The sequence below is a fragment of the Aethalodelphis obliquidens genome, unplaced genomic scaffold (genome assembly GCF_003676395.1).
Source record: "Aethalodelphis obliquidens isolate GAN/ISIS:26980383/991018 unplaced genomic scaffold, ASM367639v1 scaffold1, whole genome shotgun sequence".
NCBI lineage: Eukaryota > Metazoa > Chordata > Mammalia > Artiodactyla > Delphinidae > Aethalodelphis > Aethalodelphis obliquidens.
The window spans coordinates 11485136-11500155 of NW_020837945.1; the positions used below are offsets into that span (position 1 = coordinate 11485136).

A 15020-nucleotide genomic window follows, 5' to 3' on the forward strand; every position below is an offset into this window, starting at 1 on the left:
AAAACCACATAATATCAATTTTCAAAGGTAAAACAAGATTAATGATAGGTTACAGATATGTAACTTAGCTTACTGGTTACTATTTAAACACACTCTAGCTGGTCAGTTAACAACATTTATTGAGCACCTACTATGTGCAGAGCACTGTACTGGGCACTGTCCAGGGAATACAAAAAAAATAAAGTAAAAGACATGGTCCCTGCTCTCAAGGAGCTTACAATCTAGTTCAATAGACGGAATACATACACATGAGATAATTGAGGAACGCTTTTACAGAGCAACACAATTAACAAGTGCAAACTGATATAATACAAACTGAGTACATAAGTGCTCAAAGAACAAAAGCTTAAGAGAACAGAATCAGGCAGAATCTGATAATCAAGGAATATTCCTCGCAGAGTTCTAAGCCAGATTTTCATAGTTACGAACAAGGATTAGCAGGGAAAGGAAAAGAAAGTCACCCTAGTCAGGTAGTGGTAAAGAGGTGAGAAAAAACTTATTAGAAGGGACAGAGGGCTGAAGATGAGGCTAAAATATATAGGGAAACACTAAGTGTTCACAAGGTTTTGGATAAGGAGCTTGGATTTGATAAGCAAGCAACAGAAGCCTTCACTAGGTCCTTAAACTTAAAAAAAAAATTGTAATAAATCTAAGTAAGGAAACAGATTAAGAAACTATATGATCCCCAAATGTATGGCTAAATAAAATCTCAAACATTTGCAACTGGGTTAGATGATAGCATGTCTTTCCATAAATGTTTTGTAGGTTGAGTCTCTAAAGGAACAGAACTCAAGAATGGAATATAAGGCATGATGGGGAGGGTGCAATTGATGAGGTCTGACACATAAAGCAAAGTCAATTCCGCCTTGAGAAGCAAAGGAACCGACTCCATTACCTGGCTTTATAAAAAGGTCAGAGTAAATTTGGGTGGACATGTCTCTATACTAGCAGTAGAATCTGTCATATCCCTTATCAACTGAAAATACTTTAATAGGATAAAAAGCTCATATAGCCAAAAACACAGAATATACCAAGCTTGTAACCAAGGGGAACAGAATATATTGACAGTGGCAGGCTGGCATAAGGCTAGCCAATAACAAGTTTCAATATCTGAAACAATGTGGTATTTCTGGATCCTAGCAGCAATATTTCAGCGTCCTCCAAAAAAAAAATTTTTTAATAAAATAAAGCCAAAAGACAAAAAAAAAAGCCTCAATTTAAAAGATCAAATTCTTAAAAACAAAAATAAGTGTGTTTAAAATATATATGTTACTGCCAAAACCCGAACCGCAGGAAGAACTGATAATGGCCGGCCATTATCACCAATGGCTGGTACCAAACAGCCAAAACCCGAAATGTTGATGCGAAAGAAGTTCCTTTCAGGCAATGGCCAGCTATTCTCATTAATTTCCAAGCTCCGGTGGCAAAAGATCATTTCTGAAGATTGTCTGTGTCTTTGCGTATATGCAGTACACTCGTGGCGATCAGTGAACACGTCGTGAATGGAAACGAAACTGTAGGCGAGCTTCTGCGTGTTGCTCACTCAACACCTCCTCCATTCAAACGAACCGTCCCACTCCTCAGTCAGTTTGGCTTCTAAAACTGGAAAGCAAAAGTAATGGGAAGTAACTTTTAGCTAGCGGAGCTTAGCCATCCCGGATAATGGCCTGCTAAATAGAGCTTCTGCCGCTGCCACGTCTGTATTTCGGGTTTTGGCCACTCGGTGCCAGCCATTATCAGTTCAGCCCACAATTCGGGTTTTGGCACGCTCCAGAGTCAACATCACTGGAATAATCCATTTAAGAATGACAAATTCTGTCTAGCTTACCTCAGTTAGTTCTTCTATAGTAGCTCCTCCTGATTTTTTAGCAACTTTCTCTTCTATTGAAGGTGGAGGTGCAGGCTTTAGGTTTGGCGGTAAAGGAACACCAGCCTTAGCACACATGGCAGCTGCATTAGCTTTGGCTATTTCAAGTAACTGAGCCTTATCTGCAAGAGGAATATATAAGAAGCAGTTTTCCTAAAAGGCTGTACATTTTGTATTATCTAATGTTTCATATGCTAACAAAATTAAAGGCATCAATCTTCTGCCCTAACTTACAGCTGTGATGAAATCACTCTTTGGCTCAAAGTTTTAAAACAAATGCCCCATATTTAAAAAAGAATTAAGTCCACATTTAGCTTACCATTCAAACACTATACAAAATAGCTAGACTACACAACTATAATGATCACTCTGCCACACACATTAAGACACACACCTGCCCAAACCTACTTTATTTTCCACAACTATCACGCCCCTTAAATTACTTTCCTTCTAATCTCGGACAACATTTTAAAGCACTCTTTGAGCCAAAGTTCAAAACTGCCACCTCTTCAAAGTAACAAGTCTTAAGTCAGAATTTAACATTCCTCTCCACCGTGCTCCCAAAGTACCTAATCTATACCAGTAATTACAGCAATCATCACATTCTACTCTTTTTGGTAGTTTTACTATTTGGTAAAAGAGACATATATGCATTTTATGTGTCTCTTGTACTAACTTGTAATCACTCCAGAAATTATATACTGTTTTTTGCTTTGAATAAAAAAAGAACTCAGAAACATTTGTTGAACTGAATGCATTCTCCCTTGCGGTTCTGTTAAGATCTTTTTCTTTAGACAACTCTGACCTGGAAATGTCCAATCCACTGGGATAATGATAAATTATCCATTATTATTACAGGTAGTCACGCATGATCCATCAAGTTTTAATCACCTCTGCACACTTTTTAAAATTAGGAGAAATTACAACACTTCATCTTTTAAAAGGCAGACTGAAATCACTTTAACTCCCCATATGCAAAATTCCCTACTCACTTCCATCACCCATTATACCAATCAGAATTATTTTCACAAACATTTAACAGTACTGTATTGCCAGTTTAAGACATGTAACTTATTAAAAAAGAAACATTTGATTTTAGGCTTATCTGCAAGAATTTATGTTGGAATACATACAATAACAACCTGAGCAGATACTAGCCTTGTCTTTAACTGGACTTCTACCTGCCATTTTTAGTTATGGAATATGGTTAAAGCAAAAAGAAAGCATTCAAGCATGGAAATACCTTGGTTCTAATTTACTCCAAAGCAGGTCTTTTAAACGCTAATTACAAATGTACTTATTCCTACATTTTCTAAACAGAAGCTAAACCTAACTACAAAAATTTAAAGATAGAAATATTTATCCTAAACCAATAACCCCAAATATTCCATTTGACTCACAGAAAAAAACTCAGCTTTAAATCATTCCCTAATACCATTAAATTTTTAAATGACTCACTCAGATCCGTCAGACGTTTAGGTGATCTGCCTCTTTCAGAAGACCTGGATCGTTTACGGCGGATGGGAGACCTGCTAAACCTTCTTCTCAAGGGTGTTCGTGATCGCCTTAATCTGACTGGTGATATACTGAAGCTTCGTCTTCTTACCACAGATCTTGATCTTCTCCGACGGCTCGGGGTGCGGCTCCGTCGGCTCGGGGTGCGGCTCCGTCGGCTCGGGGTGCGGCTCCGTCGGCTCGGGGTGCGACTCCTTCGGCTCGGGGTGCGACTCCTTCTGCTGGGGGTGCGGCTCCGTCGGCTCGGGGAGATGCTGAAGCTCCTTCTTCCCCCAGATCTAGATCTTCTTCGACGACTCGGAGTGTGACTCCGGCTCCGACGGCTTGGGGTGCGACTCCGAGCTCTACCTGTTTTCCGGTTATCCCTGGAGCTTGACCTTTTTCTTTTTCTTTCCCTGGACTTGGATCTGTGCTTTGGCGATCTTTTGCGCTTCTCTTTTGATACAGATCGCCTTCCTCTAGACTTTGATCTTGACCTGCTGCTCCTCCTTCTGCGTCTTGATCGTGACCGTGAACGTGTTTGAGAGCGATGAGACTTGGACTTCGATGATCTCTTCCTTGCCCTAGAACGAGATTCACTGGTGCGCTTTCGCGATTTGTGTTCAGAAGACTTGGAACGCTTACTTCGAGATCTTAACGAAGAGTCCCTTTTCTTCTCTTTCTCACCTTTGTCACGGTTCTTATTTTTCTTGCTTTTTTCATGTGTGTCCTTAACTTTTACAAAAATTTCATAATCATCTTTTTCCTCTGAAGACGACTCTGAAGCTCTTTCTGGTATACTAATTACAACTGGACTGGCAGCAGATTTATCCCGTTCAACTTCACTTGCAAGTAAAGGTCCTTCAATACCAGCTCTAAGGCTTGTAAGACGTTCCATGTCCTTAGGAAGTAATGGTCTCACTAAATCAGCTTCATTAATATCATCAATGTTGGCAGAAAATCCTGAATCAGACAGTATCTCTTTAGTAGGGAGAGGTACTTCTTTATCTTCTCCACTACTTTCTTTAGGACTGAGAGCCACTGCTAATGTCTGGTCACTCTCCTGTATAGGTAATGATCCTTCTGCATCCTTACTGACAAAGTTATTATTAGCTGGTATATCAGGATGAATGTCTTTAGCAGGTAAAGGTCCCTCTATGTCAGCTTCACTACCACCACTGGGGCTGGTGGAAATTACCATGTCATGTTCAGTATCTTGAGTAGTTAACGATACTTCAACATCATATTTACTAATTGAACTGAAAGCAGATGCTGTGGCAAATTCAAGACCCTTACCAGTTCCCAGTGCATCAGGTTCAAGAGCAAGGGAACCAGTAGAAGACAGAGTCCCTCCTACATCAGTTTCACTAACAGTAGGACAGGTATCCAATACTGTGCATTGTTTAGTCTCATTGGTGGGCAAAATCTTCTCTTCACCAGTTTCACCAACAGCACCAGTGCTGGCAGCAGACACTGTGTTATGTTCCATCTCTTTAGCAATTAAGTGATTATTTATATTAAGGTCTATATTCATACCACTTTCAGTTTCATAAGAATCATTCTTCAGGTGTCCTTCAGCATGTGGCTCTTCGTCTGAATGCATGGGAATCTCCTGCATGCTAATCTCTGGAGCAAGATTTTGATCGCCAGACAGTAAATTCATTCCTTTTATAACGTTAGACTCCAGTATCATTGGTGTAGACTCTAAAACCATCTCAGTGGGTATTACTTGAGTCTGCTCTGAGAGAGTGACAGGAGGCTCTGAAATTGTCACAGTAGATTCTTGGACACAAATAGATGGTTCTGAAACAATCACGTTAGGTTGAAAGACTGACACCGCTGGTTCCAGGACAGGCACAGTAGGCTCCAGGGCAGAAACAACTGGCACAGGAACGGTAATATGCTCTGGCTCAGACAAGGCCAGGGGCTCTGGGACAGCCTCAGCCAGTGGGTCCTGGACAGCCACAGCCGCTGGGTCTGGCACAGCCTCAGCCTGTGGCTCTGGAACAGCCATGGCTGGTGGCTCTGAGACAGTTCCAGCTGGTTGCTCTGGGACAGCCACAGCTGGTTGCTCTGGGACAGCCACAGCTGGTAGCTCTGAGACAGCCATGGCTGGCAGATCTACAGTGCTCTGGGATGGCTCTGGAATAGGTACTGCTGCCTCCAGCAGGGACATAGATACCTCTGAGGCAACATGTCCTGAAGCCCTCATGGAATCAAAAGTTTCTGCTGCCTCTGACATAACAGAAGGCTCTGATGTTAACACAGTCGGTTCACCTGATGTTGTGGGAGTTTCCGACACCATATAAGTCACTGGTCTTTCTGGAATAATTTCATGCTCTTCTGCTACAGCAGCAGACTCTACAGGTGTTGATGTGACCAAAGACTCTGGCTCCAGTGGTGGTTCTGGAACAGTCATGGAAGCCTCTGATGCTAACATTGAAGGCTCTGATGCTGACGCTGAATAATTAGCAAGCACTGCTGAAGGCTCTGAAATCTCACTTTGACTCACAGGAGGTTCAGGCAGCGACACAGACTCTTCAGGAGGTAATGCTGGCACCTCAGTAGGCCAAGTATTTTCAGCTGTTAATGCTGACTGCTCAGTGGGTAATGCTGGACCCTCTGGTGGTTCCTCAGGAGGCAATGGCGGTGTCATTGGTGGCTCTTCAGGTGGCAATGGTGGCATTGTTGGAGGCTCTTCAGGAGGCAAAGGTGGCACCATATATGCCTCCGTATATGTATCAGTGTAAGAATCGGTGTAAGAATCAGCTGCCATAGACATCATTGAACGATCAGCAGTATAAGATGACATCATAGATCGATCAGCTGCAGAGTACGATGACATCATAGACCGGTCAGCAGCAGAGTATGAAGACATCATAGACCGGTCAGCACCCATGGACATCATAGATCGGTCAGCCATCGGGGACATCATGGAGCGCTCATAAGCTGACATCATAGAGCGTTCATAAGCTGACATCATAGAGCGCTCAGCCATAGGGGACATCATAGAGCGCTCATAAGCTGACATCATAGAGCGCTCATAGGCTGACATCATAGAGCGTTCAGCCATAGGGGACATCATAGACCGCTCATAAGACATCATAGAGCGTTCGTAAGATGACATCATGGAACGTTCTGCAGCATAGGACATCATCATAGAACGTCTAGATGCTAACATCAGGGGTCTAGGTGCTAACCTATATGGCCTGGGAGCTATTCTATAGGACCTGGGTGCTATCCTATAGGGTCTAGGTGACATCCTATAGGGATCAGGAGTTAGTCTGTAGGGATCATGGCCTAATCTATAGGGGTCTTGCCCTAACCTGTAGGCATCATGACCTAGCCTATAAGGGTCATGACCTAACCTATAGGGATCTTGAGCTAACCTGTAAGGATCCTGAGCTAACCTGTAGGGATCAGGAGATTTTGAACCCAACATAGCAGAATCTTGGGTACTAGATGCTAACATCTGAGCATCCATGGTACCAGACGCTAACATCTGAGCATCCATGGTGCCGGAAGCTAACATCTGAGAGTCCATAGTACCAGATGCTAACATCTGGGAATCCATAGAGCTAGTGGCTAACATCTGGGAGTCCATGGAGCTGGTTGCTAACATCTGGGAGTCCATGGTGCTGGTTGCTAACATCTGGGAGTCCATGGAGCTGGTTGCTAACATCTGGGAGTCCATGGAGCTGGTTGCTAACATCTGGGAGTCCATGGAGCTGGTTGCTAACATCTGGGAGTCCATGGTGCTAGAGGCTAACATCTGGGAGTCCATGGTGTTGGACGCTAGCATCTGGGAGTCCATGGTGTTGGACGCTAGCATTTGGGAGTCCATGGTGTTGGATGCTAACATATGGGTCTCCATGGTGTTAGAAGCTAACATATGGGATTCTTGGGCCATCAAGGGATCCACTCCTACTGTTACAGAAGTCTCCCCCACTAATGTAGTAGGCAGCTCCTGTGCTACCGTATTATACGACTCCAGCGCTGTCGTCGAGGGCACCTCCAGGGACTGCGACACGGTCATCGTTGACAGCTCCGTTGTTGTCACCACAGACTGAACAGAGATCTCCAGCGCCACAGTTGCCACAGGCTGCCCAGGCAACTCTGGCGCCCCAGGCTGCCCTGGCAACTCCAGCACCCCTGTTGCCAAAGGCTGCCCCAAAAGCTCCAGTGCTCCAGCTGCCCCAGACTGCCCCGAGAACTCCAGTGCCCCAGCTGCCATGAGCTGCCCAGGCAACTCCAGTGCCCCAGTTGCCACAGGCTGCCCCGACAACTCCAGTGCCCTAGTTGCCGAAGGCAGCCCTGGCAACTCTGGCACCCCAGTCACCGAAGACTGCCCTGGCAACTCCAGCGCTGTCGTTGCCACTGGCTGTCCTGGCAACTCCAGCACCATTGCTGCCTCAGGCTGCCCCAGCAACCCTGTTGCCGTCGTCACCTCAGGCTGCCCAGGATGTTCCACCGTTGTCATCCCCACAGGCTGCTCCAACTCTGTCGTCGTCACAGGTTGTTCGGTCAACTCCATTGCTACTGTAACCACAGGCTGCCCTGGCAGCTCTACTGCTGCTGTCACCACAGGCAGCCCTGGCAACTCCTGTGCCATCACAGGTGGCTCTGGTACCTCCTGTGGTGGCTCCAACCCCATGGATGGTGCTGGAAGCCCTGGCAATTCCTGCGACAACTGTGGCACTGACGTCACAGAGGGCCCCGGCAACTCAGGCACTGCTGTCGCAGGGGGCCCTAGCAACTCAGGCACTGGGGTAGAAAGGGGCCCTGGCAACTCTGGCACCGGGGTAGCAGAGGGCCCAGGTAACTCCAGCACTGGAGTCACAGGGGGCCCCTGCAACTCCAGCATGGAGGTCGCAGGTGGCCCCGGCAACTCCATCGCTGAGGCCACCGACGACTCCTGCAGCTCCAACGCTGTGGTCTTGGGCAGCTCCAGCATCTCCTGCGGTCTTGTCATGGATGAATCTGCAATCTCCGATGGTACTTCTACAGGCTGCTCTGGCAATCTTAGCACTTCAGTTGCCGATGACTCTGGAAAATCCATTGTTGTTGATGTGCTTGGCTCAGGGTGCACCTGAGTAGGTGTCTCTGATGACACAAGGGTTTCTGATGGCTCTAGCACTTTTGCTACTGGAGGCTCTAACAACATGATCTTTGATGGCTCTGGAGGTGTGCTCTCCAAAGATTTCAGCCCAGGCTTCACCTGACACTCCACTGACATTGTCACAACCGGCTCAGATGACTTTAGCACTACTGTTGTAGTAGGCACTGGTGCTGTTGCAAAGGAATCCAGAATCTTTGTCGTGGATGGTTCCAGCATTACTGCTACAGACTGCTCTGACTGCACTGAAACTACTGATGTAGATGCAACTGACAGTTCTGCAGTTTTTGTAGCTGGCTTCAGAATTTCTAAGGTGTGTGGCTCTAATACCTCCATAGATACTACAGGAGGTTCTAGCACAAGTGCAGGAGACTCACTGGTGTCAGATAGGCCGAACGCTCTTACAGGATGCTCCAGTGCCATTTCTGAAGGTTCAGAATCAAACTTCAAAAAGGAATCTGATTCTAAATCTACGTTCCCATCATGATGTGATTTCGGCTTTGATTCAGATTCTTCTGGCTGTCTTTTATACTTTTTTTCCTTTTCTTTCTTCTTTTTCTTCTTTTTATTTTTGTGCTTTTTATGTTTCTTCGACTTTTTGGTAGGTATTTCATCAGTAGGATCTGTTTGTACAGACACACATCTACTTTTTCTGGAAGCCTCCTTCAAGTCTGAAATTTAGGAAAATTAATTTTGTCAAATATCCCCCAAAATAGATTTAGGTAAGTCGTATAAACCAAAACTTACAATCCATGTTAAGATACCATAACACTTCTTGTTAAACAAAAGGTTACTAAATAAACTATTTTCCATAAACCAGTTATCTGAAGACTGACACTTTTCCAATACTTCTTTTACAACTGAAGCCTGGGTTAAAAATAATTTCTTAATTTATTACAAAAACTTTTAGAATTACATTAAGATGTGTTTTTACTAAGTTCATTTAAAACAATTACTTTCTCCAGCTCTCACTATACAGCAAATTACTTTTAAACTACAGTTATGATGAATATCTTTCATATTATTAACTCTAAGAATTTCCACAAAAACACACGTTAAAAAACTTTTGTAACTATTTTATCACCCTTATTTATACAGAAAGCAACATGGCACTAGCTCTGGAACACACTGTCTGCTTTTGGATACTGAATCAATTCACCACTCACTAAATGAATAGACGTGGCCAAACCGCTGACACTCTGTCTTCCAGAGTTAGAGGACGAACTCAGTTAAAACATACAAAGTACACTGAATAATGCCTGGCACCAAGTAAGCCCTCAGCAAATACTAGAGATTGCTTTTATAGTATAAGGTCTGAACAACAAATGTAAAATACGGAACCTGAATTTTCACCCATGTTGCATTCTAATAAAAATAACATCTTCCCCCCAATACTCTTCTAAATTACTAAGAATTTTTTTTAATGTTTCTACTTTAAAAATGATAATAAAGTCATTTGAAGAAGAAAATTCGTACAGCCCTTAACATGTAACTTAAGAACATTTCAATCTGCATATCTAAAAGAAAAAGTGGTTTATAATCCACTTTCTAACCAGATGAGATTTACTCTAATGCCAATATCATATTAGATAAACCTTAGTGATCTTAGGTGATCGGAAATCCAGGTCACCAAGATTATGGAAAAAGCAAATCAACACATGACAAGACCTCTTCCAAAGCAAAATTAATCATTTTCCACTAATTGTTTATTATGTACCAAACGTTAGCTACATTATACTTCAAGAAAAAGTTGCTAGAGCCATGAATCTAAGCAAGGCTACAGTCCATGCTATTTTTTTTTTAACCATACTCTATACTAAAAATAAAAAAAAAACAAAACCCATACCATGGCCCCCCATTTACAAAACTAAACAATATTGTTATTTTTGTGGCTGATCACAAATCCTTCATTTCTAAGCATCAATTATTTAATCAATTCCCCAAATGCTAAATATCCAGCAATGATTCCTCTCCATTCATTTCACCTTTAAGAGGAGTAGACACAAAAACAAGATCATCTCTAATCTTGAGCTTTAAAATAAAACCTTCCAGGGTTTTAGAATCATTACAGGTATGGTCCGGACTCCTGTACCTTCCAAAACTGACATTTATACAACTGTTCAATGAAAACCTACATTCAAAATCCTGGCACTGAGGCACTGTAAGACTAAACCAAACAAAGATAGTTATATTCCACCAGCAAAGTAAACAAATGCATCGATGCTCATGGTTCCAGTACAATTGTATTTTCAAAAAAATACTTAAGAAAATCTTCAGTAAATCAATTAAACTAAAAATTAAACTTATTGAAGTTTTAAATCTAATGAACATCTTAAATACTCTGCAATCAAGAAATACTACTGTCAACTATTAAAAAAAAATCTTCAAGTTTTCAAGACAACTGATTATCTCCAACTTACCTGGCTTATATCGTAGTTCCGTATCTAAGACCCCAGAAAGTACTTCCTCTATCTTCTGAACTATTTCTTCATTTGGTAGGCTCCTGGCAGAAGCAGCTGCATCACCTGCCTGGTTTCCTTCAATAGGTGTATTTGTTTCACCATTGAGCTGGCCTTCACTCCTTCCACTTCACAAGAAAAGTTACCAAAATTCATTAATATTTTTATCATGCCATATAATAAATTAATATTTGTAACTCAACTGATTAAAACAATCTTATTTGTACACTTCACCATTTTTTATTTATTTTGGATGCTATTCCCCATCAAAAGTGCTTCCTTAACACTATCTATTTACAGTTGGTACATTTTTATTTTCACACGATTAAAGTTTTCAGAACTGTGAAAGTTAAGAAAAAGTCTTTCAAACAGGTTTCTAAGCTCATCTTTTTTTTTTTTTTTTTTTAACAAAATACTCCCCAACCAGCATATTTCTCTCAGGGGAGGAAAATTATTATTAAGATCACAATCACAAAACCAAAGAAAAATACATGACCTAACATTATGGTAGAAGCTATAGCCACAGTAAAGCCACACTTGTGCAAGTATCACAATCACCATCAGCAGTATCAAGGAACACAACTTTAGCCACTGACACATTAAGTCAAAACGGTAACTTGTAGCACTGGAACAGGTTTAGACTGATCAGACTTGCTGAAATGCCATAATGTTGAAAAGGAAAAATACATTTATATAATTTTCACCCAGTTATCAAAAATCATGTAAAACAACTCATTTATAATAACAGTAAATGAATCACTTAACATATTTTCAATTCACGGGAACAGAAGAATCTTAACAGACATAAAAACATATCATTTACTTAGTCTTTTGTACTATTTTGTGTAAATTTACAAAATTGTTCTGAAAAATACTTTAAACAGCACGTTTGACTTAATGTAACTTAAATTTTAGGTAGCAAAATGGGTCGACAATTATGCTCCACTACCTGATAAAAGTCTGGTCAAAACCCAAAAAAATTCAGTAGTTAACCAAGTGTTATTAAAAAACATTTGGTTTTCTAATACAATTAGTCATACAATAGCAATATTTAACATTTATTAACTATTAATTAGGGTTGCACGGTTCTACATTTTTAAACTCATTTATCCTAACAAAACTCTAAGGTCAGCACTTTTTTTTCTGATTATTTAAACGAGGAAAATGAGGCACAGAGAAGACAAAAAAACCTAGCTGTACATCATACATCTAATTAAGAGGTAAAGCTGGTATTCAAAACCAGAGCTCACACTCAACCATCTATATATAATAACTTAAACTGTCTAAAAGTCAGTCTCCTCACCCAAACCCATATTCATAAAAGTAAGTGAGAAAAAAAGGAACTATAGTTCACCGAAATGGCAAATAATCAAAAACTTCTTTTAATACTGACAATATATAGCATAGTATTTGAAAAGAAGCTAAATATTCCCTTAGTAATAAACTGCTTTATCTAATATTCTTTTTAAACTCTCTTCCTGGAGCTCTTTTACATTTTTCCTAAGCACTTTCACAGTGCGTACCTTACTAAAAAGGCCACGATTTAAAAATCAGAAAAGTAGGGCTAAAAAAAAAACCTGTCAGTCTATAACAAAGTAATCATCTTAAAGCTGTGAGGATGCTTACTGAACTGCTGCAAAGGAGTGGAAATTTCAAAGCAACTAAATATCCATCAATACAATCCTACAACAGAATTCTATGGAGCCATGAAAAATGTTTCAAAGACTACCGAGACTGATAAAACACAAACGTGTTCACAATATATAGGTGAAAAAAACAACCAACACACAACAAGATGATCACACTTGACAAAATATGTGCATCTGTATGCACAAGGAAAAAATGAAAGAACATGAAGATCAATAACCATGTGGTGTTTTAAAATTTTCTTTCCTCTTTTTTCCTAAACTTTCCACGACAATAACACTTCTAATACAAAAACTGAATTTTAAAAGGTATAGAAAAAAGACATTACAACCAGCAAACACAACTACTTAATATATGCAACTATAAAAAAGTTTTCAGGAAAATTATATTCCCTTAACTCAGGTCGTTTATCATCCTAAAAATAACCAGCATATAACAAAATTTTAAAAAGCAACTAAATCAATGAGAAGATTTATTTCCCAATGAAATAACAATATACCCTGGAAAAACATTACAGCAATACTGTATCACTGCCCCAGTAACCTTATGTTAATTTGAGCGCTCAGTTTACAAATGCGTTTTCGGCTGATTTTCAAATTCACGTTACGTGTGGTTCTTGCTCTCAACTTTTAAAATACAACCAGCAAATACATTTGAACTCGGAACAAATATTTACGTTATACAAAGCAAAAAGGCAATCACTGAATAACAACATGACCCACGCGATTCTCGTTTCTGAGTAAGCAAGTATTTCTTTGAAAATCTCTTCCCATTCAAATTGTGGGGAAGCAAGGGTAAACCAGTAGCAATGACAAAAGTAGCGTGTTGGTCAAATATGTCAATTGGGTCAGGGGCGGCAAAAATATTTAGAGCTACACATGAAGTCCACTTTCCGCTGACTAAATTAAAAAAATTACCACTAATGCAAAGTCCCCTTCCATCCTCACCTCGAATATTTTGTCAAAGTAGCTAACATTAATTTGAGCTGTTTTAATTTAAACTTCCAATCTATTAAACTATTAGAATGCTACCTGGTGGAAGCCACAGAACAGTAGGACCCAAATAATCTAATTAAAGGATCCCGACCCCCAAATGGTCTGAAGCTTGCAATAATAAAGCGGATTTAAGATTACCCAAGAAACGGCCGTTAGACCCCTTTCCGGTCAAAGACACCGGCCGGCGAAATCCGCGGAGGCAGAGAGGGGGAGGGGAAGCGCCGCGGCGGCTGAGGAGCTGAGGAAGGAACTAGGCCCGTCCCTGGTGGACAACCAGGCCTACAGTAGCTAAATGGTAGGGAATGACCAAACGGGGGAGAAGCCTGAGCATCCTAACTCGGTTCTAGAAGAGGGAGCCTGGGATTACCTCGGAAAGGGCGAAGTTCCTCGCTGGGAAGGGAGGGAGCGGACGGGGGTGGGGGGGGGGCCGGAAAATGGATCCCAGGCCCAGGCGGGGCTGTAGCCGGGCCTGAGACGAGGAACGACAGCGTCCCTGAAGAAAGGTGCCACGGACGGCTACGTGAGGCCCTATCGGTCCCTTGGGAGCAGAAGAGCCTGGGAAGAGTTTACCTTGAAAGCTCCTGTTGAATTTCCCGGAATTTACTGACCACGAAAGACCTAAAAATCTGCTCGATGTTGGTCGCCATGGCGTCCGCTCCGTTCTCTCAACTCCTCCTCACTAGTCCTCCAGGCTCCCAGCATGCCTCGGGAGGAGGCGCAGCGGCCAATTCCGTCTCTAGCCGTCCTGATTGGCTCCTGTGGGAGCGCCCAGTCCGGCACGCTCCGCCTCTGAACCAATCAGTGAGCACGGCCCCGCTCTCCTCCGCTGTTTCTGAGCGTCTGGGGTAGAGCTGCTGACGTTTGCGCCGCGCACGACTATGTCCGCCATGTTAGTGACTGACGCAGGCGCCATTACAGGAGAAGTCTCTCTAGAGGCGACTGTCAGCTTAAGCTGTCAGTCTTCAACAGTGTTTGGGGGCTTTAAGAGGTTTATTTTGGTCACTAAACACCCTAGATTAAATTCCGTGAGGAAAGGGAGCAAGGAGGGCAACATGGTGTTTGACCGGGGACTCCAACTGTCCCGGATGGCACCGAGTTTCGGCAGGGAGATCCATCCGGGAAAACATTAATCAGCGCTTGCCCCCATACGAAGAATACGTTTTTACCGCCATCTGCCTCCCGTGGCATCCTATTATTGGCCTCGGCTTTTTTTTTTTCGTTTTAGCATTAGGCCAGAGGTCCTGAACCACGTGTGTTCAAACCTTGGTGCATTTTAATCTCGTCAGGAGCCAGGCGTGTCACGAGACTTGCACGGTAGCTGGTCAGTCCTGACTCGTGAGCAACACACAATTAGCTGAACATGGGTTAAGCATTTTGGTGCTCCCCCTCCTCAGAGCTCAGGAGGCTCTGGAAGAAGCGAAGAGACGTTACGTGGCACCTGA

At 42.3% G+C, this 15020-nt stretch overlaps 1 protein-coding gene across 5 annotated transcripts in view; it reads right to left on the reverse strand.

Annotated features, from left to right (window-relative positions):
* SON (SON DNA and RNA binding protein) overlaps positions 1-14694 on the reverse strand; it is a 30696-nt gene extending 16002 nt beyond the window's left edge. For 4 of the 5 annotated variants that reach the window (XM_027101051.1, XM_027101058.1, XM_027101067.1 and 1 more), the window contains exons 1-4: positions 14149-14694; positions 10898-11064; positions 3326-9148; positions 1829-1989 (exon numbers count right to left, since the gene is read on the reverse strand). In XM_027101051.1, the coding sequence (XP_026956852.1) occupies positions 1829-1989; positions 3326-9148; positions 10898-11064; positions 14149-14225 (6228 nt within the window). In that variant the 5' untranslated portion in view covers positions 14226-14694. Of the gene's footprint in view, positions 1-101; positions 1603-1828; positions 1990-3325; positions 9149-10897; positions 11065-14148 lie in introns of those variants that run through there. The other variant, XM_027101080.1, reaches the window with a different exon arrangement.
* Between the last annotated feature and the right edge of the window lie 326 nt (positions 14695-15020).